Raw genomic sequence first — 25152 nt, forward strand, 5'->3', positions numbered from 1 at the left:
TGACCCAGTGTGTGGTAGAATGCCTCTGTTAAAACTTCATTGCTCCTGTTAAACGTAAGAACACCCCAGGGTTCTTGCTTTTAGCATGGAGTCTCACAAGATGCATTCACTGTATTTCAATTTTGTCCAAAGGCTAGGTATGGTAGAGATCACGTGTTTAGCAAGTATCACAAGACCTCAGCATTCTTGAAGTCACTATTTGTGTTTAGAAGTGGTCAAAGTCAGTCAAAGCATGTCTGAATGGATCATTCTGCTATTTGCCTTGCTGCCTTCTCTCAGGATCCTGAACTTTACCACCTCATAGTCATTGCAGTCAAGGCTGCCCCCAAAACTTCACATTCCCAACCAGTTCTTCCTTGCTTGTAAGCACCAGGTCCAACAGAGCATCTTTTCCTTCATTGGCTTCGTGGCTCCAGAGCCTTCCCTGTGTTGGATCCATGTTCACAGAGCAGGAAAGCAGAAAAGTAAAACTTATTTGTAATATGGAGATCCTAAATTTGGCTCCTATACTAGAATTCAGGCTCCTAGTCAAATACGAGCCTGATCTCAGAGAAAGTTCTGCTGGGTTTGGTTTTTTTGCCTCCTGGTAATCACTGAGACAGCAGAATTGCCAGGGGAAGCTGTCAGGCTCTTGCAGTCCCCCACTATGGCTCCAAGTGAATGCAGGAATTTGCCCCATGAGGTTCCTCGAGCTTCAGTGCCTACAGAATAAATATTATCAATGTACTTGCTGATATTTTAGACTAATGACAAATTGGCCTTGCTCTGAAAATTTCGTCAGAGATACTAATAGGAGCATTCAACACAGTTATTAAAACAATATGAAAGCCAGGCATTACAACTCTGAGAATCAGAAAAAAACACCTTATTTGCTTTATTAAAAAATAACATTGTCTGTATAGAGGAGAGGTAGGTTAGGTAGCTCAGCAAGGATTCCCTCAGACCTGAAAGATTTTTCCTAGAACGAGATACTTCTCAGTTTTTGCTGACTCATGTATGAGTTTAACCATTATAGTTTGAACAATATAGTTCATTCAAAAACATACATAACCAGATGTCCTTGCTGACAGTGGTGTGAACTGATACAGCTCAGTTAAATCCAGCTGAATACTAAGTTTCAACAGATAGGGATGTAGAGAATGGGGAGGCAGAAGGGAGTGGGACACAACCACAGCAGATCTAGCCTCTACAACTTTTAATCAAAATCTGGGCAGATTCTTCTAGTGTTTTCTTTCATGCTTCCTTGCATCTTTGTTTTTCTTATATTAGCAATTATAATCCTTCACTGACTGCAGGGACACCTCGTGGTGAGAATAGGTGAAAACAGCAGGCTGCCATTCAATTAATTAAACCAAGCAGCAAAAGACTGACAGATGTTTTTCCTCCTTGGGATAATCAGAATTTCACAGGCACAGACTTCCACTCCCACTCTGATTCTGGGGCATACATTAACACATCCAGAACAGAAAACACTGACACAGCAACTTTAAGAACAAAGGACTGAGTTGTCCAGTAGACCTGAACTGTCTAACAGTCCACTTATAATTAACTTTTGTCTTCCACGGGCTACAAGAGTAGCCAATTCAACTTCACGCTGCGTTGAAGAAGCAGTCCCCAGAATGGCTGGTACGGCTCTCTCCCCACCTCCTTTGTCTAATGCGCCAGCAAAACACATTTCAGTGACTCATTGCAAAATTTCTTGCTGGGATTTTCTTTTTTTTTTTTTTTTTTTTTTTTTTTTTTAAAGGCATGCGTGTATGATTTTGAACAGGGATTCCCTTTCTCCCCACTGCAGCTACGCTGTGGCACTGTCACTGCAGCACTTGATCCATTGCATAATAGGAATTGCATCAGCTTGCTTACCCAATGCAGTGACCCAATGCAGACCTTGGCAGCCAGCAGAGGAACGGTGGGATCTGTAGGTCGCAGTTTAGCACACTCTTTGAGCACTGACACAGCATACGCTGACTGGAGGAGAAGGGGGAGAGAGGAGGAAGAAATAAAAAAGGCTGATTAGACGACACTGTTACACAGCCTAAGTAATATATTTCAGTGAAATGTACAAAGAAGTGCCATGAAGTTAAAAAAATAAAAATAATTAAAAAAAAAAATCACGTCAGTGACTTTATTCCCACCTTCCACGTACACAGACACACGTGTGCACGCATGTGCACGCCAACACACACTCTTCCCACGCTTAGAAGAACCGCGCCAAGGAACTGGCCCTGGCTGGGCACTTCATAAGAAACAGTTTTCCTCAGCCATTAACACACCGGTTATTTTAACTCTGCCCTCCCAATTCACAAGAATTCTGCTATAGTTTTCCTTGCACACAACCATCTTCCAGCAAGCCAGAAAAGATCGTACAGAGCTTATCCTGCAGTACGTTAACATTTCAGGCCAACTCTACTCAGAGGGAGGCTTGTGCAGCTGAAGTACTCTGCTCTGTAGATTGTTTTTTGTCTTCTCCAGTTCCAGAACATATAATAATATAACTGAGATCCCACCATGCAAAGTGTGGAGCAGGCAACTGCAGAGCAATACACTTTCAGCAGGTGGTCTGAGTAGCACATGGTAGAAAGCAACCCATCTTCCTGTCTTCCTGGTGTTAGGTTATCATAATAAACATCATTTGTTAATGGTTAGTAGTCACATAACCCTTTTGATTCAATGTGCTCTACAAACATTGTTTTTTATAGCATATATTCATGGCATTTCAGAAGGTTTAAAGATGAATGAGGAAAGCTCTGGTCTGAGGTGTTGGTGAGAAGATCTGGTCAGCTGATGAGGAGGTGACAGAATTTGCCCTGCCACCGTCTCCTAGCCCACCCCACCTGGACCACAGTTTCTTTCACATTTCCAGCCCTCCACACTACAGAACCCTGCTTTCCCCAAACTCTCTCATCTTTGAGATCAAGGGAAAGTTTTCTTCTCTCAGAATTTCTCTTTGCATGCTCCATTCCTCCCAAACTCTTCATGCGGTCCCAAGACACACACAGGCCTCCCTCACTCACTGCTCCCTCTCAGAAGCACATTAAATAGTCATGGCCTTTCCATATTACAGGAGAGCAGCGACAGAATCTTGCAGAACCAAACTAACGGCTGTTGGTATAATCTCCTCCTGGCCCCCAGGGGCTCTCCCCAGCAGAGCTCTGACCAGCACAGGGTCTGGTGTCTGCTCCCGTCCCCCACAGCCCCACACCGCAGCTCCCCGCTCCCGGGGGCCATCAGCGCTGCCCCTCTCTTGCTCCACACCAAAGCCGGGTGCGCCTGCCACCTCCTTTCCCCACAGAACTGAAGGTCCACTTCTTGCTGGGGGATTCAGAAGTCTGGATACGAACATGCTTGGAAAGGAGCCTGGGAAAAGGGAAAAACAGATGTACAGCAGCCCTGCCGGCGCTAAGGCAAAGATGGGTTTTGCAGCCAAAGACACGAGCTCCACAGCAGCGGAGAGCAAACCTCCCTGCTTAAAAACCTCAGGTACCTTATGCGTGGTCTGAAGAGGAGCAGCAGTGTGCCCCATGCTCTCTAGGCTGCTCCCACCTGCCTAGAGCATCGGGTACCATCAATAAAGAAATATTTGCTATTTAACAACTCCAAAGCCACAATTTGCCCAAAGCCAGAAGGAAGCTTGTCTCAGAACAAAGATGGGAATCAATAAAATTTGTCCTCGAGCTTAAACCATTACCTCACTCCTCTCAGAAACAAAGACTTGGGTAATTCAGCCCTGAGGTACAGGAAGAAACACATCACTGAGCTCTGCTGTCACAAGGTGACTAGCATCCCTCAGAATGAACCTCCCCGACACCTATTTGTTCAGAACGAGCAGTGTCTCGGGTTTTATTGGCATCCTATTCCTCTCACAGAACGCTACCTGCACTGCAGGCAGCTGTTATTCCCAGCAGCACTGCTGGACCTGTTGGTAATGCAAGCATAACCCCGTAAGAGTCACAGCCTGGCACATCATCTTCCTGCCCTCCTGCCTATATTCCACCCCCACAGGTGTTTCCAAACAAGACAAACCCAAAGAGTAGAGCAGGACAACATGCACCATGCTAGTCAATGTATCTTGCAACTGAGCCTCCTCCCAACCCTTGTCATCTCGCCATGCAAAAGTGAACTGAAAAGGCCAGGTATGTAAAAGGCTGTACACTGTCCGGTGCCAACGCTTTCAGAAACAAACAGAACCTGATGGTGGTTTCTCAGCTCCCCATCAGCAGCGGAGCTGGGGGGAAAGCTGGGCACCTGGGAGCTGGTGACTGCTCCCCCATGGGCCGGCACAGCCAGCACTAGCACGAACCACCGCAGTGAGACGCCTGTCCTAATTTGGGCCACAACTGTAGGGCCTCCCAGGGTCTATCTAGAACAGAAGTGATACAGCTCAGCTCCTTGCTAGTTCCCTTGAACTCCGCTCCCTCCCTGCCTGCAGCCTGGCCATTGAGCAATGCTGGTCCTCGGGTCACAAGCCAACCCTGCAGCCTCCCCAGCCTCAAACCGCAGAGCGCTTCTCGTGTCTGTCCTGAAGCAATTACAAAACAGTGACTACTGAATACCACAAAGCAGAAAATCCCGCTCCGTACCTACGCCCAAACACCTTACATGTAGAGCCACTTCATCACATGCACCCAGGAGCTTCTGAACACCCATTTACAGACCGAGAGCCGCAGTTTCCACGCTGCTTCTAAAACATTTACAAATTTATGTCACTTTCAAGAAGTTTATAAAATTTGCAATTAAACATATGGCACAGAAGTGGTTTTAGAAATAGGGTGGCATGAAGCCTTTTTTCCCCAGCTGCATTTTAAAAATTCAAGAGACCTATATAATTTAACCTTGAAAACTTTACTCTGCAGAATTATATACAGATGATGAAAATGTTAGTCAAGGAATGACAGTAGAAAGAATATCCCAACCCCACAGTGACCTTACTTAGGGGACACTAGCGTGACGTATAATATCCAGGTGTTTTAAAGATATTACAGACATTGATAGGCAGGGAACAAATCTCATCCACTCAGTATTGAATACAGATGTCATTTGTTTGTAAAAAAATTTAATATGAAACAGTGTTTGTGTAACATTGAAATAATGTGATAATTAAAATGTACATATTCTTTCAGTTAGCGTGGGTGGACTAGGCAGCCAAGTGCATTGTTTGTGAGATTCACTGCAAGGCAAAAATAATTAGATTTATTGGTGAGGCATGTTTTGAAAAGAGAAGAGCTTGAACTCCAAGTGAGTGCACACTTCCTACTCATAATTCTGAGCTTTAGAGGAGCTCACATGAAAATTCAAGCCAGGGTTTAAGTTTTCTGGTTAGCTTGCTAATTGCTGGATTATAACAACTGCACTGGAACCAGTTTCGAAGGACTTCAGAAAACTAGGGATTTGCCTCTGGATCTCATTTGGTGTCTCTCTCTGGGAAAAGGCTTTTAAGTCCCCTCAAATACACACAAATCTGTTAAACAGACACATTTTAAAGAAATGGTAAGCTTGCCAACAGCTGCCTCATGGGGGTTTCAACTTTGTATATGGGAGGTCTAATGTAGGACTAGTAGTTCACAGCCTTGGGATCCTCATCAGGTTTAAGGTGATCCATGACCATCCTCCCTTTGTTATGACCAATAAAGCACAGAGCTCAAATCGGGTCATAGAGTGAAAATACTGCTTTAATGGGAATGTTGAGCCATAAAAAAAAATAAAAATTAAAAAAAAAAAAAGGTGAACTATGTAAGGGGCTTAAGAACTTCAGTTGCCTGAGTCTGGCACCTCCATCCTTCACATATCAACAACTTTGTGTTTTGTGCAATGGAGGCAGGGAAGGACAGGGCACTACTGTTCCATATTTAAATCTGGTATCTATAGGAAGTTGGTTTTCTCTGACAATTTTTTTCCTCGTCTAGTCTACTTGCATACAATATTTTTTTCTGCAGAGATCACAAACACGCTCCATAATAATTTATGAAAAGAAAATTAGAAAAAGCAGTTTCTGGGAAGTAGCAAGCAATACTGACAAATGGCAGCTTTTGATAGATTTCTGAAAAAGCTCTAAGTACCACATCGAATGTGGGAAGACACTTCTCGATCTGCAGCAAGAAATCACAATGAAGTTACGGCGAGGGAGAAGACACCTTCCCCTAAGTAATTACAGCACCCATGGTTTTGAATCCTGTAAGGTTGTAAAATATAAAAAACAAAACAAAAAACAAACAAACAAAAAACCAAACCAAAACAAACCCAAACACACTTCTATCCAAATACAAAACATAAGCCCCATTCCCCATTTACTAATCATATAATGAACCATGCAAGCATGCTCCTTAAAGATGCTTACACATGAACAGTATAGAATTAAGAGTAGCCTACAGTTAATTCTCTTTCTTACTTTTCCAAAAGGCACAAGAGATCTTGCCATCAATTACAGCTGCCCAAATGCTGGTCTTCGTAGCTGACTGCAATACAATTTTCATTCTTTCCTCTTGTCTTCTCTCCCACCATACCAAAGCAACAAAAGAAGGACGTCAGAGATTCATTTCATATTTACAAGATAAAGAAAACACAAATGTAAGTAAAAGGAAGAAGAATTTCCAGACAGTAAATCATGCCAGGCAGACATGAGACACCATAAACAGTTGCTCTTCTCTTGAAAAGGTTCCAAAAACCTTTCTACTTTTTTTCTTCTTTGGTAATACTTTTCAGCCAGAGGGAAAAATGTTCCTCAAGATGGTGGTGTTGCTAGACAGCTTCATTCCCAACTCACCTGGCAGCTTAGTACACAGAAGAATCTCCACGACTAGTACTGCTTTATTTCCAGCATCATCCTGTTTGATTTAAAAAACTGCACTCTCTCATAGGGATTGTGGGGAAGCGTGGGAAATCTTTCATCATTACGCAAGAATCAGTATTCCCTGTGTCCTGAGATTCACAGCCACCTAGCTATAAAAGACCTTGAACCAACACATGAAGATGTCGTAGAGTAAGCCAGCAACTGAGAACTCTGGAATTAGCTGGTTTGGTGTCAGCTTTGCACTGAATTTCTTGATTTCTGCGAATCCCTCAGCATGAATATTATTCCCTTAAGACATTTACTTCTCTCAACACAGGGACCACTTCTCTGCCTTCTCTTTTACCCTGTGTTTAGCAAATCAGAGCGCTGAAGTTAAGCAGCTTCATATATTCACTTTTAAAAGTGAATTCTAAAATCTGTAAGTATAAATTTGTCTTTGCTAACGTGACAAACGCCCCACTTCACACTTTCTGTTCAAGAAAAGAGACTTAGGCCTTCAGGCAATTATATAGCCCACCTAGGTATTCTGCTCAGTCAGGCATCTTTGGAAATTTCCATTTTTTGTACTATGTACAGCACACAGGCACATCCCCTTCTAGTCCTTCTTTTGCACCAAAGGAAACCAAACTATTGAATATCCCCTAGATAGCTGACCTTTGTAACAGGATCTTTAACCAATGAATGTTCAATATTTTAAATCTCATTCCCCAGCAATGCTATTTAAGGAGCCATCTGAGGCCTCTGCTGCTCCCAAGGTTCCTGCCTGCAATGCAAAGAAAAATGTACTTTTTTTAATGCCAGTTGCCTAGCAACCTTGCTTTTGCAAGGAAACCAACAGAAGGAACAGCCTAAATCATAAAATTTGTCTGCTGTTGCTACAGAATTATGTATCAAATATATTTATAACCTCTAACCTTCTGGAAAGCTGTACGTTGGCAGTACAGGCATGGCTGAGTCAAACCTGAAAGCTCCTCGAAGCTGTTAGAGACATCTGCTTTTGCTGCACTGCTTAAATAAGGTGAAGTATTCCTTTTTTTTTTTGGGTGCACCACAGATATGAGCAGCTCAGGCATTAGCTTGTCATTACTTGGCTACAACCAGCATGTAACAGCAACTTGCAAAGGCCTCCAAAAATCAGCGTTCCTGTCTGTGTAAGACTGTTTTGAAAACCCTCAGAATGCTGCCAGGAGAAGGCTTGGGCAAGGCTGCAGCATTTCCAGCTGCGGAGCAGCCAAAGGGAGCACAGGGACGCTGCAGGATTGGCTCCGGGAAGAGCTGGAGCCTACTCCCCCAGCAAAACAGCTGAATGACAGATGCCAAGGAGGATGCGATTATTTCCCGTTGTGTAACACCAGACACCTCCTGAAGCATTGTGTTATTAAGAAAACCATTCAGGTAGACAAGCGTGACTCTTTATTCCTCTTCGCCCTCAAGATGAACAAACGTAAGGGATAAGAGCAGAAAGGAGCATTGGCTGTAGTTGAAAGCAGCTTTATCTGTCTGGTTTTGCAAGGTACCATGCCTGGAGCTTAAATTCTCCTACTGCCAGCCTATCTTGTCTATATGGTAATGCTGACCATTGTCCTTATGGCGTGTGTCCTCAGTACGGGCTCGCAAGGGCTGTGGGAGGCTCAGCAACAATGCAGTTGTTTCTAAAGAAGTCAAGCAACTGCTGTCCTAAAGGCAAGCACTGGGCTGATGGTGCTCTGTCAGCCCCTAGAGGAGAGGGGCTGGACAGCTGCATGCCAGGGGCCCCAGGAACACGTAACCACCATCGGCAATCCTAGCGCAAGGCCTGCTGAGCGTAGCCCTTGCCCCCAGGTAGCTGCTTCCACCTCCACTGGGCTCTCACAGAGGCCCATCCCCACAGCCTCTTCTATTACTCCTGAGCTCTTCCTCTATGCACATCCTGCTGCACTTCATACCCTAAATGAGTGTAAGGGGTGAGGGGTAAGAGCAGAGTACCCTCTCCTTGCAGATGCTCCAGACTTCCCTCAGCTGGCCTGAGACTCTGTCACTGCCCACCCCTCCTCTCAAGAAACACATATCCTAAAGCTTCTAATTCACTAACCAAGTTGTGTTGTGGGGGTTTTTGAGGCAGAAACATTAAACATGAGCATGAAAATGGTTTTACGCACTGAGTACACGAATAATAATAATAAACATCCAGCAGACATGAGAGATCAGTGCAGGCTGCTGTGAGTTGAATCGCTCAATTAGGATACCCAGCACTTTTAGACTAAGTAGACTCAGTGTTTACAGAATAATTCAACAGCTATCCCTCAAGAATCCCTCCCTCACTACCCTTAGGAAAATGGCACATCATTATCATCAAATATAAATCTTTTCTCCTTGGCTGGCAGGTAGAGGAGAGGCATCAATGCTGCCTCACATTGTTCAAGGCATATATTTTATCAGTTGTCTTTCCCTTCAGCAGTATGACAGGTAAAAAAAAAGACACCACCAATGCAGATGTAGAAGACTTTCTGAAGCACTGTCAATTTAAGCTAGAGCGCAATCCCACAATGCACTTTTGAGTCTCTACTCCCAGAGAGCTACAGTGACACTTTGGGACACCCAGGCTGGGTCCTGTGTGAGGCTGTTAGGTGTGGAAGGGGACAGAAATCTGAACAAAGGAACATGCAACTGATCCAACTGGTCCGAGACCAGGGAAATGCTTGCAAGTATGCAGGGACTCTCACATCCCATGTGCTCATAATACATCATCTAGGCACCATGACAATTTTTCCTCCAACTTCAGATACATCGGTAGAGCTGCCCTAGTCTGCCAGGGTGCTGTGTGCTGGCAATCTCCACAGCCGCCAGTGGAAAATGTTTTGCTGAAAAGCAGCAGCAGAGAAGAAGCGTGCCGCAACAGCTGACTGTCCGTCTCCTCTACAAAGTCTCCTCTACAAGAGTTTAGTCCTTCTTTCCCCCATTCTGCTGAATAAAGGTCACTTTACTTTTTTTTTTTTTTTTTTTTTTTTTTTTACACAATCTTGAGACAAGCAGATGCAACCTACTGCACTCATTTTACGCTGGCAGCAGGACAGTGGCTCATCTCGCCGCCCAAGGACTCTGCCAGGTGGCACTTGGCTATCACACCACTCGCCACTCAGACTCCAGCCTGCCTATCCACGGCAGCGGAGCCAGGGAGCTGCAATGCCCACTCAGCCTCTGGCTGTCATATTTTCATATTGCGAAAGTTATAACCAGCAGAGGCAACCTAAAGCAGCTGTGAAGAGTTCAGCATTCAGTCTTCCAGCACCAGTTCAGAAGAACAGGGGTGCTGCATTAGAATGATTTAAACCTCTCGCCTATCCAGAACTGTGCTTGGTGACACAGGACATCTCTCACCACTGCCCTTCTACAGAAGGCATGTCTTTGACATTGTCCAGGCTTTCCCAGCATTTCATCCAAAATTGCCTACAGAAGTCTTTCAAATTTCATGGTGAATTTTAATCATTTAAATAAACACACTCCTTTCGCTCAGGGAATACATAGCTCAGCATACATATATCCCAAAGAATGGGCTAAGAAACATCTTATTCATTATGCAAGTTGTTCAGAAGCATAGGAAAGTGAAATTGCTGTCACTCCATTATTTCCACTGCTTAAGCGGATGGAAGACAGATAGGAAGGTTATGTTTCTCTGAGCTTTTTCATTCACTGTTTTATGAAGCATGAAGGCCTCCCTTCCTCTGTAAGAACTTACTGAAGTGACGTGCCTATTTTTGTTAAGACACTTGCTTTTTAAAATAATGTGTAAACTCAAGCATACATAGAGTAATGAGCCTAGGTGGCTGGTTTGACATTCAGACTGATCACTTGTGAAAAATGACAGTTGCTATTTGGCAATTTTTTTGGCTGCCAGGGCAAGAAAATAGTTTGAGATTCAACTTGATTAACTTAATTTGAAGAAGATAAATATACAAAATAGAAGTAACACTAGTCGAATGCAGTGTAGAATAGAGAGCAAGATCTGATTTTACAGCACTTTTAAGAAGGTCAGAGTTTGCAAATCTTAAAAACGCGTTTAAAAACAGAGACCAAAGTTTCCAGCATTTACAGGTTGATAAAACTGCTCCTGTCATACTCAGGATTTATGAGCATGATTTGCTGTACTGCAGAACAAGTAATGCTACAGCATGCGAGATTTCATTACCAAGAAATAAGATCAGGAATTGGCTGTGACTGAGAGAGGTGAAAACAGATCTTTTACCTATAAAAGCTCAAGTGTACTCCGCATTTTGCAGTCTAGACAGACCACACTGTTTTCTCATCAGTTCTTTCTGCTACACTGGAGCACTTGCTTTTAAATGAACTCTGTCCTGCTATCAAGCTGTGAAGCAGTATAAAAATGTAGGCCACATCTCCCATTAGCAAGATGACGCATTGCAGAGCATACAACAGGAATCCTCAGGGAATACTTTGGGATTAGAAGTGAAATACCACACAGATGGGACTGTTGGGTAAGGGAATTCCCTCTGCCCCATATAGGGCTCAGAGCATTTAGAGCTTTTACATCAGTAGGCAAGATCAGGCCATTTTACCTTGTAAATATTTAAAGTGCAGGCAAAAATACATGACATACTTAAAAATCTGAAAAGATAGGACAGTTACAGATACAGATACTTGCGTTATTCTTTTTTTCCTCTTAAGTACCAAATATTCAGTAACTTCTAGGGAAGCTGAAGAGGTATGCAAACATTCATGGAGAAGGACTGAGTTCTCATGCAAATTGTTAGAGGCTAAAGATCAAGTCCTATTTCTTGTCTCCATACTAACCTAGGATTGAACCACAATTGCCTCTCTGGATACAGTGACTCTCTCAACCATCAGCAGTTAAAAATCTAGATTTGCTCTCTGGCAGATTACTAGAGCTCCAGCATTGCCTGCTGTTGAGAAACAGGTCACACAACCTATAAAGCAAATAAAGCTCCCAGACAAGTCCTGAGAGTGTTCATGGGAAGACACTGTGCCTTTCCGTCATAGCTTATCTAGTCATTGTTGTCCTCAGTATCAAGAGATCAGGTATCCAGAGGATTTGCAAATGCACAGAGGGCAGCAATGTGCTAACTCCAGCTGAATGCCAAGAGGAGCTGGACCTGACTTGTAAAACCCCAACCTTGACATAAGCCAGTGCAAGGTACTAGCAGTATGGTACCAAGCTCATTGGTCAAGTGATCCATGAGTAGCTTCAGTCTTCCAGAGAGATGCTCGAATCTAGCCATAATTTTCATACTTGGAATTGGATTTTGAAATGCTTGTATGGAACTCATATAGGAATCTGTGAGCCTCTTTCTCACTAAACATCTCCCTTCAGCTCCTTGCTGATCTAATATGCTTTCTCAAAGTTTTGATGTTTTCTTTTGATTACAACAGATCTAACCGATTTATGAGGTAAGTGTGGAGTCCCAGAACACAGTCAGAGTTTGCAAGGTCCCACCAAGTACATGCCTGGTGCCTCACACTGGGGTCACTGCTGACCGGTATTTGCTTAGGGTGGCCCACAGATCCCAGTGTCGCAGGCTCCACACAACCTCCATAGGCAACCTTTTTGCAGGGTACCACAATAACTTTTTGGCCTCTTAATATGAAACATGAACTTGTGTTGCTGCAACTGAAAGCCATCACATCTTGTCCTACCTGCCACAGACAAGATTAACCCCTTCTTCTAAGAGGTCTTGAAGACTTGTTTCTCTCTTGGACTTTTTTCTCCCCTTTAAGGTAAAAAAAAAAAAATAATCAATTCTTTCAGTCCTTCCACAGTCCTGCTTAGTATACCCTTAGCCATCCTCAATGTTCTTTATTAAGGCTTTCTCTTGTTGGTCTCCCATTTTCTTGAAGTATAATGCATAACAACAGTCAGTCTTCCAAGATAAGGCTTTGCCTGTGCTCACAGAAGTGAAGAAATCCCTTCAGACATCTTCCAAGCTTTGCTGCCACTTATACATCACAAGATGACAACAGCTTTGCAAAAGCATGCCACTGTATATTCATCTCCAATCTCCACTCCAAAGCCACTGTTTCCAAGTCAGCTTACAGCCATAAAAGACCAGTGATAAGTTATCATTTGGAGATGACTCCTAGTTGGTGGTCTCTGCCTGGTTCCACATGGAATCTCCCACTCTCCACAGACACAGAATATACACAGAATATAGGACCATGTTAAATGGTCTACTACTGCACAGTATTAATTTGCTCACATCTCCTGAAAGCATAGGGGGAGACCCCCAGAATGAACAGGTGGAATTTTGTACCATCCACGTCTCCTGCAGGAAGCCTGCTCTTTTAAGGCTAATAAAGAAAAGCTCCTGCTGCTTCTGCCTATCTTTTGCAACCAGAATTCAGCCATCTCAGTGGTTAACTGGTAATTTTGACAAATACTATACTATTTTAATAAAACAACTTATACTAAAACACATGCCCATGCAAACATTCACACATCATTTCTTTTTCTACAGTATCTTTTGCACCAAGCACTTCAAAAATATTAATCCTTGCAAGCTCCCTAAAAAAATGCATTAACATTTCCTTGATCAGATTGAGAAACCACAGCTTAAAGAAAGGTTAAGTCAACTGCCCAAAGACATAGTGAGTTGATGACAGTTTTAGACATCAGTATCTTTATGTTAATGTTGAACCTGCAGAGAATGGACATCTGTATAATACTTTTCAATCCACAGCTATGCACAAGATCTATTTTCTCCTTGATAACGAGAAGCAAAGTGGAAAGAACAGTACTTGATACCAAATGCACATACCTGATCACAAAGTGCAGGGTGTAAAACAAGAGCACTGTCCTTCCATGTAGCTGTCTGATGGCACCTACCGTCACCAGCAACTAAGCACCACGCAACTGCATGTTCACCCACCACCCCCCTAGTGGGATGAGGGAGCAAATCAGAAGGGTAAAAGTGAGAAAACTCACGGGTTGAGATACCGACACTTTAATAAGCAAAGAAAAAGCCGTGCACACAAGCAAAGCAAAACAAGGGATTAATTCACTACTTCCCATGGGCAGGCAGGTGTTCAGCCATCTCCAGGACAGCCAGGCTCCATCACGCATAACAGTTACTTGGGAAGACGAAAGCCATCCCTCTGAATGTTCCCCGCTTGCTTCTTCTTCCCCCGGCTTTTTATGCTGAGCATGACACCATGTGGTATGGAATATCCCTTTGGTTGGGGTCAGCTGTCTCCGCTGTGTCCCCTCTATACTTCTTGTGCACCCCCAGCCTTCTCATGGGTGGGGTGGTGTGAGGACCAGAAAAGGCCTTGACTCTGTGTAAGTGCTGCTCAGCAGTAACTAAAACAGCCCTGTATTATCAACTCTGTTGTCAGCACAGATTCAAAACATAGCCCAGTAGTAGTTACTATGAATTGTAGAATCACAGAATTGTTTTGGTTGGAAAAGATCATCGAGTCCAACCACAAACCTAGCACTGTCAAGTCCACCTCTAAACCATGTCCCCAAGAACTTCATCTATATATCTGCTAAACACCGCCAGGTATGGTGATTCAACTGCTTCCCTGGGCAGCCTCTTCCATTGCCTGACAAGCCTTTCAGTTCAGAATTTTTTCCTAATATTCAATCCAAACCTTCCCTGCTGCAAGTTAAGGCCATTTCTTCTCATCACTTGCTACTTGAGAAAAGAGACCGACACCCTCCTTGCTACAACCTCCTTTCAGGTAGTTGTACAGTAACTCCACCCCAGCCAAAACCAGCACACGCCACAAAACCCATGACTGCACTCCTTCAAACAAGCAAGCTAGATAGACTCCGCCAGAGGAAAACGTGCCTTTTCTAAGTCCTTTGGTTTGAACCTTACCTTTCCACAGGCCACCATGGACAGGGCGAGCTGATACCAGAGGTGAAATTCATCAAACGCAAACTTCATGGCTCTCTCCAAGCACTGAGAAATAAATGTTGGGAGAAACATCAGACTTTTTTTTTGTTTGATGTCTTTTGTCAAGACTTGCTTTGCTCAGTAATCAAATCAGGGGAGACAATCTGCTGTGCTGTTGTAGTCCGGGGCCCAGTTTCTTTGGGTTCGTGGGTTTGTTTTTGTTTGGGTTTCTTTTGTTTTGGGGTTTTTTTTGGTGGTATTTTTTTGGGGGGGTGGGGGAGGAAGGGTTGTTTTGGTTTGTGGGGTGTTTTTGTTTGTTTTAATAACAACATTTTCCTCTTAGTTAATGAGGCTTGCTAGAATACACCATCACTTCAAATGAGGGTCACTTTGTTCAAGTGTCTACATATAAATTATGTTCAGTATGCATTTCTGGCCTATGCTGCCATAGGTCTGTAGCCGTATCTGCTAATTGCCAACTAGCACACTTTATTTTCACCTTCCCCATGAGCTACAGCAAAGACAGGCTTTGCTTGCTCGTTTGGAGTGGAAGTTTCAGTAGAAGCCAGGAGAAGGTACCTCAGTAAGCATGACATACTGCCCTCTCCTGCCCAGCGTGATACTGAGGAGGTCGTAGACTGCAGAGGCATCCTGGAGGCTGACAGCTCGGTCATCCTGCTGGTCTGGGGCTCGGCTGATCACTGCATCCCGGTTGGCCTGGACACAGACACAAATGAAGCATCAGACTCCAAAAGAACAAGACAGAACTGACTCCTACATAGGAAGTTCCACCCATCATCCATGGCATTTTGCTTAAAATCATCTTGAGATACCTTTTTTAACTCATCCCAACATAAAAAAGGTGTTTCCATACAGATACTTTTTACCCACACAAAGCAAACTCAAGAAGAGCACTATACATACAGAACGGAACTGCTAGGAATACCTTATCTGGATTTGTTTCACAGAATTAGAGCATTTGGGAAACAGACCTACCAGATCCCATTTCCTCAATAAGTAGAAATTCAAGGCCATCCTTAAACCACGTTCCTTATTATTCTAATTGCTTGCAACTGTGATAACTGCTTCCACAGTCGGTATTTTATCTTCTGTGCCTGCACTTGATTTCTTCCTGATAACATGTGTTTTTAATTTTCTGCTACTCACTTTTTATTTGAGCAGGTTGCCTTAGCAATCAGATTTGCCTATCATCAATTTAATGCAATTACAGGTGTGGGCAATACAGTATCAAACAATTTAAAAAAATATATACCCTGTGTTAATTTTGCATGATCTATCCATGCATTGCTCAGCCTAGATCAAAAAGAAACATTACTTTTGACCGAAAATGACCAGTCTCGCAATTGGAGAAGATGTCCCAAAATACCACATGCCACAGACTCAGATTTACCTCAAGATCTCAGCCTCTCTCTTTTCTGAGCACCAAGAGGGGAAATTTCAATTCCGAAGTAAACTAAAAAGTCCCTCTTGATTTCCAAACACAGCGGACATCGCCCAGACTGCCTGACCTCAGGGCGAGGCAGCGCTGGATGCCGCCGAGCGCTGGCACTGACTGACGGCACAGATACGCTGCCCTGGGCTCCTCAGCTGGCAGGCTGCAACATCAGACATGCAGGTCTAGACAGCTAAAAGATCAGGAAAATTAGCAGACTGCCAGCAGTTTCACCTGGGGCAAAGACAAATAAAATGTTCCCTCCCTGAGATTTATTTTATAATAGTTACTACTAAAATCTTACATCTATTTCTTTCTAATTACAGGGAGATTTTTTTTTTCCCTAAAAAGGTTAAACATGGAAATTAAGTGTAATAAAAATTTCCAGAATATGCAGCCCTTAAAGCCCACGCATATTTCATTATGATTAAGCTGCAGCTGTTTCATCATGATATTATCTGTGTAATGCCCCAGTTCCAAGCACTCCTCATCACAGCCTCCAACCAAGACAGCAAACACAATTACTGACAACTAACACCATCACAACCAGGAGCTAAATGGCGACTGCGGTTAAAGGCAAACTGACAGGCCAGACTTGGTCTAGTGTTTGCACAAATAAACTTAACACCAACTCTTGTAGCAACAAGAGCTTTTTTCATGTTACTGCAAAAGATGTAATTTGTGATTAAAAAAATAGTTCAGAACAATAGGTTGCATGAGAGAATGGAACCAACTTCGAAGAGAAAATCCTGCAACCAGAGTACACAAGCACAGCTCATCTGTTTTTATTAGCAGAACTAAGCAAATAAGAATAAAGAAATAAATAGATGTTTGTGCTCTGTTTGGATCTAACTCAAGACCTCTACTTTAAAACAGAAAAAGGAGTTAAAGGCATATACAGAACAATTCTGAGACTGCTACTTCAGAGAGTTAAATCATATACAGAATGATACTTATTGCCAAGTCAATCCTCCTATGTATATGCAATAGCATTAACATTTTTTTCCTGCAGTGGTTACATTGTTATGACAGTTTTTTGGAGAAAATAGCTACTGAGATAGCACCCCCATGCTCTGTAATCTCATCATTAGTCAGCTATAGCCTGATGCTTTTTTTGGGTATCCATCTAGTACCAAGCTACAATTTTTAAGCACAGATAGAAAATTAATCAGAACTAGTGAGTGCCATTAATGTCTGCTAACACATATTGGTACTAGAGGGAAGATCACGCCCAAATCCTGCAATAAGTAGGACAAGACATATTACAAGGATGCAACATTCTAAAATCACAGTCACACTGAACATATTGTACATATCATACTTTACCTAAGCAGACAGCAGTTAAAAAAATAATACGCATACACATGATTAATATTCTTTCCAAGAAGGTCATAAACCTGCTTATTTTATTCAAGCTTTCAAATCTCAAAGCCACAGAACAGGGGTGTCAAACTCATTTTCACCAGGGGCCACATCAGCCTCGCGGTTGCCTTCAAAGGGCTGAATGTAGTTTTAGGATTGTACAAACGTAGGAGTAGTTACATTTGTACAGTCCCAAAATTACATTCAGCCCCTTAAAGGCAACTGCAAGGCTGATGTGGCCACTGGTGAAAATGAGTTTGACACCCCTGCCATAGAAGGTCTCTGCAATCTATCACACTCTATACTTGCACACATAAAAGTTGCCACTGAGCAAAGTCTCTGTCCCTTCTACCCCAACATTTTTTTAATACTGAACCCATTTCCAACTGCTAATTCCAGCTGCTCAAAAAAAAAAAAAGACAAAAAAAACCCACACCACAAAAAGCGCCCCCCAAAAAGACAACAAAAAACCACCAAACCCAAGAAGTTCCCACATTATCACAGAGATATTAAAAAAAAGTGCAAACCTCATAACAAGCTGACTGAACAGTGGCAAGAACATGAGTATGCTTAATACAATAATGTAAATCATCATCCCAAGGCTCAAGGTATCATTTACTACTGCAGTGTTACATACAGGAGAGCGGACAAGGGAACATGAATCACTATTTCTTACAACCCACTCAGGGAAATCGGCATGTTTCTGTGGCCTGCCTCTCACAAAGGACACTGTGACCCAGACCACCAATAGCCAAATTATTTGTCTTTATTTTTGTTTATGTTTTTGTAAGTTTCAGTTTAGCAGCGAGAAAACCTGACAGTCCCTGGTTAAGTACAAGTGCAAAACAGTTGTCGAGCTACTGCAACACAGCATAACTGAATCTGCTGGATGGGGAATTTTACTTACTGAAACGTACACAGAGAGAGAGAAAGATTTCATTTTGCATTTGAGAATGCATAAACTCTAAGCCATTTACACCAACACTTTTTCAATACCTGTGTTTCTGTTGTTTCAGACAACCAATTTTCTTGAACCCAAATGGAAAAAAGGTTATTTGTAGAACACTGATCTCCAAACAGTATATCAACCACATAAGCAGCAATGCCCAATTTGTCCTAGTGCATTACTTCCTCCTCCACTAGAAGCAGCGGTGAAACACAGCTACAAATCCATTTTCGACACTCCAGCATGACTCTTCCCCGTAAGCTGTTCCCGTTGTCACACAGCCGTGCCTCGCAGCACACAAGTGGGGTGGAGAGAGATAGCGAGTCACATCGTTAAAAGAAGAGAACCTCTGTTCAAGGCTGCTGTGTGGGATGGAGAAGGTCACTAATGCTACCAACAGGAGTTTCACCATCTGAATTTAGCATAACATGCACTACACAGAGCAAAAATACACAGTCAGTGCCCTGGGTCATGGAGCAACCCAGAGATGTATCACATTTGCATATTTTGGGGTGCATTAGACACAATCAGCTGCGCATGCAGGTGGCTCAGACGTGACACTGATCCTATTCTGGGAGATAAGGCACATCCTGCAGTCAGCCCAGACTGAGCAGCACACAGGACAGCAAGCACCTTCAGCCCTCCCTGCAAATTAGATAAGTCACCTATACACAAAGGATTTGCTGTGCATCAATGACTGATAATTACAGCTTATTTATGGCATGTTTATCACATGTAGAAAGGAAAAGAGCCACAGCAAATCCAAATGGCCATTACTTCAGCAGTGATTACGCACGTAGTTACCCTGTAGAAAATTAAATTTTACCACAGTACAAAGATGTGCTTCTTAATAAAACGTCAAGCAATCATATGAATTACAATAGAGCATATTCCACACAGCAGCCCATTCTCACAGCAATTAGCTACGAAGTATCCTTTAATTGCTCACTTTGAAACATGGCTCCCCCTGCTTTATTCCAAAGAAGAAAAAGAAAGCAATTAAAATCTTTAATGAGTGCCTGCTGCCTGCCCCCTAATTCATGGGCATTCTAATTTTCAACTTGTGTCTTTTCATAATAGACATAATTGCCAGATCCACTGCAACCATCTATACAGAACGGCAGCATGTTTTACGCAGTGTACTGTAATAATGTAATTGGTGTGATTCAATACTAACATTAAGAGAGAAAAACAAATGTTATGTGTGTAAGATTGACAAGAAGCCTTTGGAATCACGCAACTGATGCCTCTACCGCTAAGAGCTGGAAAATATTTAGTATGTGTCATTCAGATCTCCATTCTGGCTGTTTTGCTTGTACTGCCAATAAAATGAATGAATTCTTCACAACAGCAAGGACCCATTCATATGGAAGAAGGCTACTGACTTTTCACCTAAGTTATTGATGATCTCTAAACAGCACTTGAAGGTTCCCCTCACTAACATATACAAACAAAATATTCAGGATTGACTGCAAAGCTGCTGTGAAAATCAGAAGCAGGTGGCACAGGGAGGAAATGCCATACTCCAGCCTCTCCCAAAACTGCTCTTATGGAGATACCACAACTTGCTCCCTTTCAGATCAGAAGCACAGCAAATGAAAAATAAACTGCCTTGGGAACTGTGTTGCATCTGCCTCATTTCTGGTAGGCAATAAGTACAAGTTACTGGTACCCAAATTCAGACGTCCCAGCAAAACAGCCCATTATTATTTATTATCAAATATGACCATATAGATACATCTTATCTCTCACCAGGTATATTTTAACATCTTGTACTGTGGCAGAACTAATTCGGGAAACATCACTGAAAACAAGACAGATGTAACCCCCATAGCCAAAGCAGCCCAACAACCCTACACAAAAGGAAGAGAGAGGGAGAAAGTAATGAGGTTTGTTTCTGGATACTGCCTTGGGTAACTGCCATGGTTCAGCCCCAGCCAGCCAACTAAGCATCACACAGCCACCCGCTCACTCTTCCCCCCAGCAGGAAGGGGAAAAGTGAGAAAACTCCTGGCTTAAGATCAATACAGTTTAACAACGGAAAGGAAATTAAATATAATAATAATAATAATAAATCATAATGAAAAGGAAAATAAAGAGAGAGAAATAAACTCCAAGACAGATGCAAATGAAAACCATTGCTCACCACCAAATGAGGGTTGCCCAGCCCACCCCCCAGCAGCGGCCTCCAGCCCATCTTCCCCCCAGTTCATTGCTGAGCATGCCATCGTATGGTATGGAATATCCCTCTGGTCAGTTGGGGTCAGCTGTCCTGGCTGTGCCCTCTCCCAGCTTTTTGTGCACTCCCTGCCTACTCACTGCTGGGGTGGTGTGAGGAGCAGAAAAGGCCTTGACTCTCTGTAAGCACAGCTCAGCAGTAACTAAAACAGCCCTGTGTTATCAGCACTGTTGTCAGCACAGATCCAAAATATAGCCCCATACTAACCACAATGAAGAAAACTAGCTCTACCCCAGCCAAAACCAGCACAGTAACAAAGTCATATATTTGCTATCAGTAATCTGCATTTAGAAAGTTATCTTCCAAGAATTTCCACCCTCTTTGCAAAAGTTAGGAAACAAGACTTTCTACTGCAAAGCAAAAGAAAAAAAGCTCGCTGTCTCCAGAAGCTCACATTAGAACTACTTATTCAGCAGGCAATTAATAGAGGTGGTGTATTTCCCACTAGAAGCATCCTGCAATTCACCTTTGCAGGTCCCCAACACATAGCTTTGCCTTGTAGGCCAGTTAAAAAGACAGTCGGGCTTGCTACTGTAAGTGCATCGCCGTGATTTGGCAAGAATCGACAGTGTGAGCAATGCTGTCCCCAGTTATCTCTTTTAGCTGCCATAGCATGATAGCCTTCAACAAAACACTCATGATGGTCATCCAGCTGTTTTATCATCATTGGGCTTGGTGTCAGTCAAAAAAATAAAATCCTACAAAAGCAACACAGCTGCTTCTCCTTTGACGGCCCATTTATTGGACAGTATTATGTTATAAAGCTAGGAACTGTAGAATTAACAGGTTTTAATTATTTCTGTGCTTAAAAATGTGGGTTTAATCTCGTTCCATTAAAGGCATGCTCAGAGCCATGAGTTTGCTCTCACCAGTAAAAGGAACAGGACAAGTCCCAGGATCTCACTTCCCCTTCACCATCTGTTCTGTGCTCTAAGGCTCTCCAAGGTCAAATCGCCTTTAGGGATTCAAATCAGAGATAACATGAGGATGACATTCCTAATCTTTTTTTAACACAGTTTTGGATACAAGGAGCTTCATTTTCAGTATGAGTAAACACAGTGCCAAAAATAATAATCCATAGTTACCTGGTATGTTTGGTGGACCACACCAGCCAGAATCCCCAGTTGTCAGAGCCAGCATTGCCAAGCGCTGAATAGAGGGATTTTAGACTGTATGTTGGACCTCAGATTCAAGAAGACAAGGTTTCTAAGTGCAAAGAAAGAACTTTTTCCTTCCTTTTTTTTTTTTTTTTTTTTTTTTTTTACCTCAAAAGTAAACAGAAAACATAATAGAAAGTGTTCTGTTCCTGGCTTTGAGAAACTTCTGGCTGCCTTTAAGGGGCAGCGCAGTCAACTCAGAATACTCCTGAGAATGGTTATTAAAAGAAACAAAACTAAGGCTAAGGGTTAGTTCTGTCAAACCACCCTTGCCTACACCCCACAGGGCAAAGCACCAGAGTCTGATGGCAGAGCCAGTGCTGTTCCCACTGGCAGCACGATGTGGAGAAACCACACCACAGCAAGTCACAATATGCCCTCATTTCTCACCAAAAACGGAACGCTACTGGTTTTGATGGGTTAAATGCAATAAGAAAGAGGACCAGTGGTTTAAAAATAGGCCAGTCCACTTTTTCCAACATGTGATAGGATCACATCATTCTACCACTGCCTGAGCTGGTAAAGGCTGTCACTGGCTGGCCTTCTCCTTGGTCTCGAGGAGATAATTTTCCTCCTCTCACAAATGCAGCTCATCCATACCATAACTCAGGCTGTGCATAAAGAAAGAGAATTTAGCCAGGAGGCCACAAACCCTCCTAAAGACAGCCCTGACTGTGCTAAACTTCAGGCTGCCTAATTTGTTTCACTAGATTCCTTCATGACAACTCTACAGACAACCACCGTGACTAAATAACAGCTGGCACAGAGGAGAAACACTTGCCAAACTCAACGACTGGGATGCTTTTCATTTTTTACCAAGATGCCATAGCTTATGAAAATAGGTTCCCATTTACAATGGGACAGAAAGAACACGAGGCAACTCAGGAGAGTGCCACAAGGAAAGAGACACCAAGCTTTCACTGGAAGTGTTAATATATCCACAGAAGCATCTTCAAACCTATGAAATAGTCATTTGGCCATCTGAAAAACTCTTACGTACTTAGTCTCAGAGGCAGAGTAAGTGAAATACTGAAGGAACTCTTAATTACCCCTTTAGAAGACACACTCATTTCATCCCACCAGAACACACAAATTGGCTCCCAACGCAAGCTAAAAGGATAAGAAGAAAAACTGGGGCAGCATCACAAGCCAGAACCCAGCACCACTAAGAGCCAGGGGCATGCTGGAATGCAGGGTCTGGCTCACAACACCTTAGAGACAATTTCTTTCCTTCCTTTCCTCTTTACAGGAACAGTTCTTTTAACGCCCTTAACATCTTATGGGAAGCTGAACAGATCCTGGTGAAGTAAATGCTAGCTTCACCTTAGGAAGGCAAGACAAACAGAAGAATAGAGTGAATTTCAGCATCAGACTACCTAGCACTGATCTACTCCCTCCCTGTACAGCTCGGGGCGAGGGGGAAGGTGTTCTATAATAAATATATACTTCTTGAAAAAGCTACCATGTCTCCTTTTCATCGAATTTATCACATATTTACTTTGTTTGAGGTTCTCTGACGATTTATGCTACTTCCCAGTAGTACATCTTTGCTCTGTGTCCGCTCCACGTGCTGACAATTCTTCTGTCCCTCCTTCCTCCAGTTTTGCACCCCTTGAGCTCATTTTGGAGTGGCAAAAGTCAGGAACAGGCATGTGGAGCAGCTGTTTGACTTTACAGTCCTGGGTTGGCTCTTTTATCTCTTTAAAAATCAGACAGGAAAAGTACCTTTCTGGTGAGTTTTGCTCTGACAGAGCAATCAAAAGTGCCAGAGAAGCTGAAGAGCTCCCAGGAAGCCAACCTAATTGCATACTTCTGTTTCATTTCAAGGGGTTCATAATTGTAAATACTGAAAGAATGCCCGATCCAGCCAACATCCAGGAACACCAACTACGTTACTTACTGGCCTACAGAAATATATTATTATTGCTTGCCACTGACACTCCTTCTGGGAAGAAAAATATGTTTTATTCCTTTGTTAACCTTATATCATTAGGGAAACCTCAAATGGAAATCTGCTTCTTGTTAACTCATTTTCCATGAGCTTCAGCAAGTTTAAAAACACCACCACCACCACAAAAAAAAAACCCCACAAGACCCCAAACAACCAACAATAACAAAAAAACCCAACAAAACAAACAAACAAAAACACCACAACTTCAAACAAACAACAAACCTGTACACAAGAAAATTCACTAGGCTACAAAGCTGTCATGGAAAAAGATGTCTCGTCATAAATTAAACAAACATGGATTGTAAACATATATAAGAACCAGATTGCTTCCACTGTTCCTTTACTTAGGAAGGACATTGCTGCAGCTGCTACGTTCATTTCTATACACAGCTGTATTTCTATACACTTGTCCTGTACTTTGTTAAAAAAATATGGCAAGCTTATTGCTAATGCAAGAGGAAGGCTCAGATGTTGCCATTACCCAAAAAATGAAAAAAACCCCACAGTTCTGGTTCCTGCAGTGTTCTGATATAAGATCTCCAATTATTTAAGTGCTTTATATGCAGCAGATCAAAACGTCTTGTATCTACCTCCAGAAAGTTACTATATATAGAAGACAGCACTAAAGCAAACACAAGATTACTTATTCTGCCTTGAAGTCAGCACAGCAGTCCAGTTCCTATCAATTGTATTTTCTCACTGCTTCATCCACAACTTAGTTACAGGACCAGCTCACCATTTTAAGCACTATTGGATAAAACAGGGATAACTTTCATTCACCTCAGCAGAACAAGATTACAGAGTTGAAGGCCCCACAAGGCCTTTCTGACTGTAAGCCCAGTCCCAGAAAAGGCTGGAGTAGCCAGTACTGTCACTGCTCCAGACCCCTGATCCTCCTCCCTCTTGGATCAGCACTGACAAGCCACGCTGACTTGAGAAGTTATGATTTTAACAGAAGTGCACAAGGTCTTCTACAAGCCCTCACTCCTGCAGTCTCCACTTCCAGTTACAAAAAGCACTTTTAACCGCAGAAAAGCCCTTGAAAACACAAAGCAGAGGTACTGCAGAGGCTTAATGTAGAAAGCACTAAAAAGCACAAAGTAACACCCAGATCTAAGTGATCTTTAAGTAAATTTAATATTTGGGGTGGTTCCACCTCTTCAATTTTTCCCCAAATTTTAAAAGCAAACAATATGAAATTGCCATGTTCTGAAGAAGTTTGCAGGAAAGGGAAAGGATTTGAGCCAGAAGAACCAGACAAAGAAAAACTGAAGGAGGTAAAAAAACCAAAATGGTTTACACAGTATCTCTTTTCAACTTGTCTGACAGCTGTTTAAAAGAGGGTCATTTCCTAAGAGGGTCGTTGACGCTCCAAGGTTTTCAAATCTCACTTTGCTTTAAATAATA

At 42.7% G+C, this 25152-nt stretch overlaps 1 protein-coding gene across 2 annotated transcripts in view; it reads right to left on the reverse strand.

Moving 5' to 3' along the window:
* The window catches only part of TTC7A (tetratricopeptide repeat domain 7A), a 176334-nt gene that overhangs the window by 116467 nt on the left and 34715 nt on the right, over positions 1-25152 (reverse strand). For both annotated transcript variants that reach the window (XM_065630962.1, XM_065630963.1), the window contains 3 exons: positions 15217-15354; positions 14620-14703; positions 1864-1968 (listed from right to left, as the gene is read on the reverse strand). In XM_065630962.1, coding sequence (XP_065487034.1) covers positions 1864-1968; positions 14620-14703; positions 15217-15354 — 327 coding nt within the window. The remainder of the gene's footprint in view (positions 1-1863; positions 1969-14619; positions 14704-15216; positions 15355-25152) is intronic.

The sequence above is a fragment of the Caloenas nicobarica genome, chromosome 3, assembly GCF_036013445.1.
Source record: "Caloenas nicobarica isolate bCalNic1 chromosome 3, bCalNic1.hap1, whole genome shotgun sequence".
Lineage (NCBI taxonomy): Eukaryota > Metazoa > Chordata > Aves > Columbiformes > Columbidae > Caloenas > Caloenas nicobarica.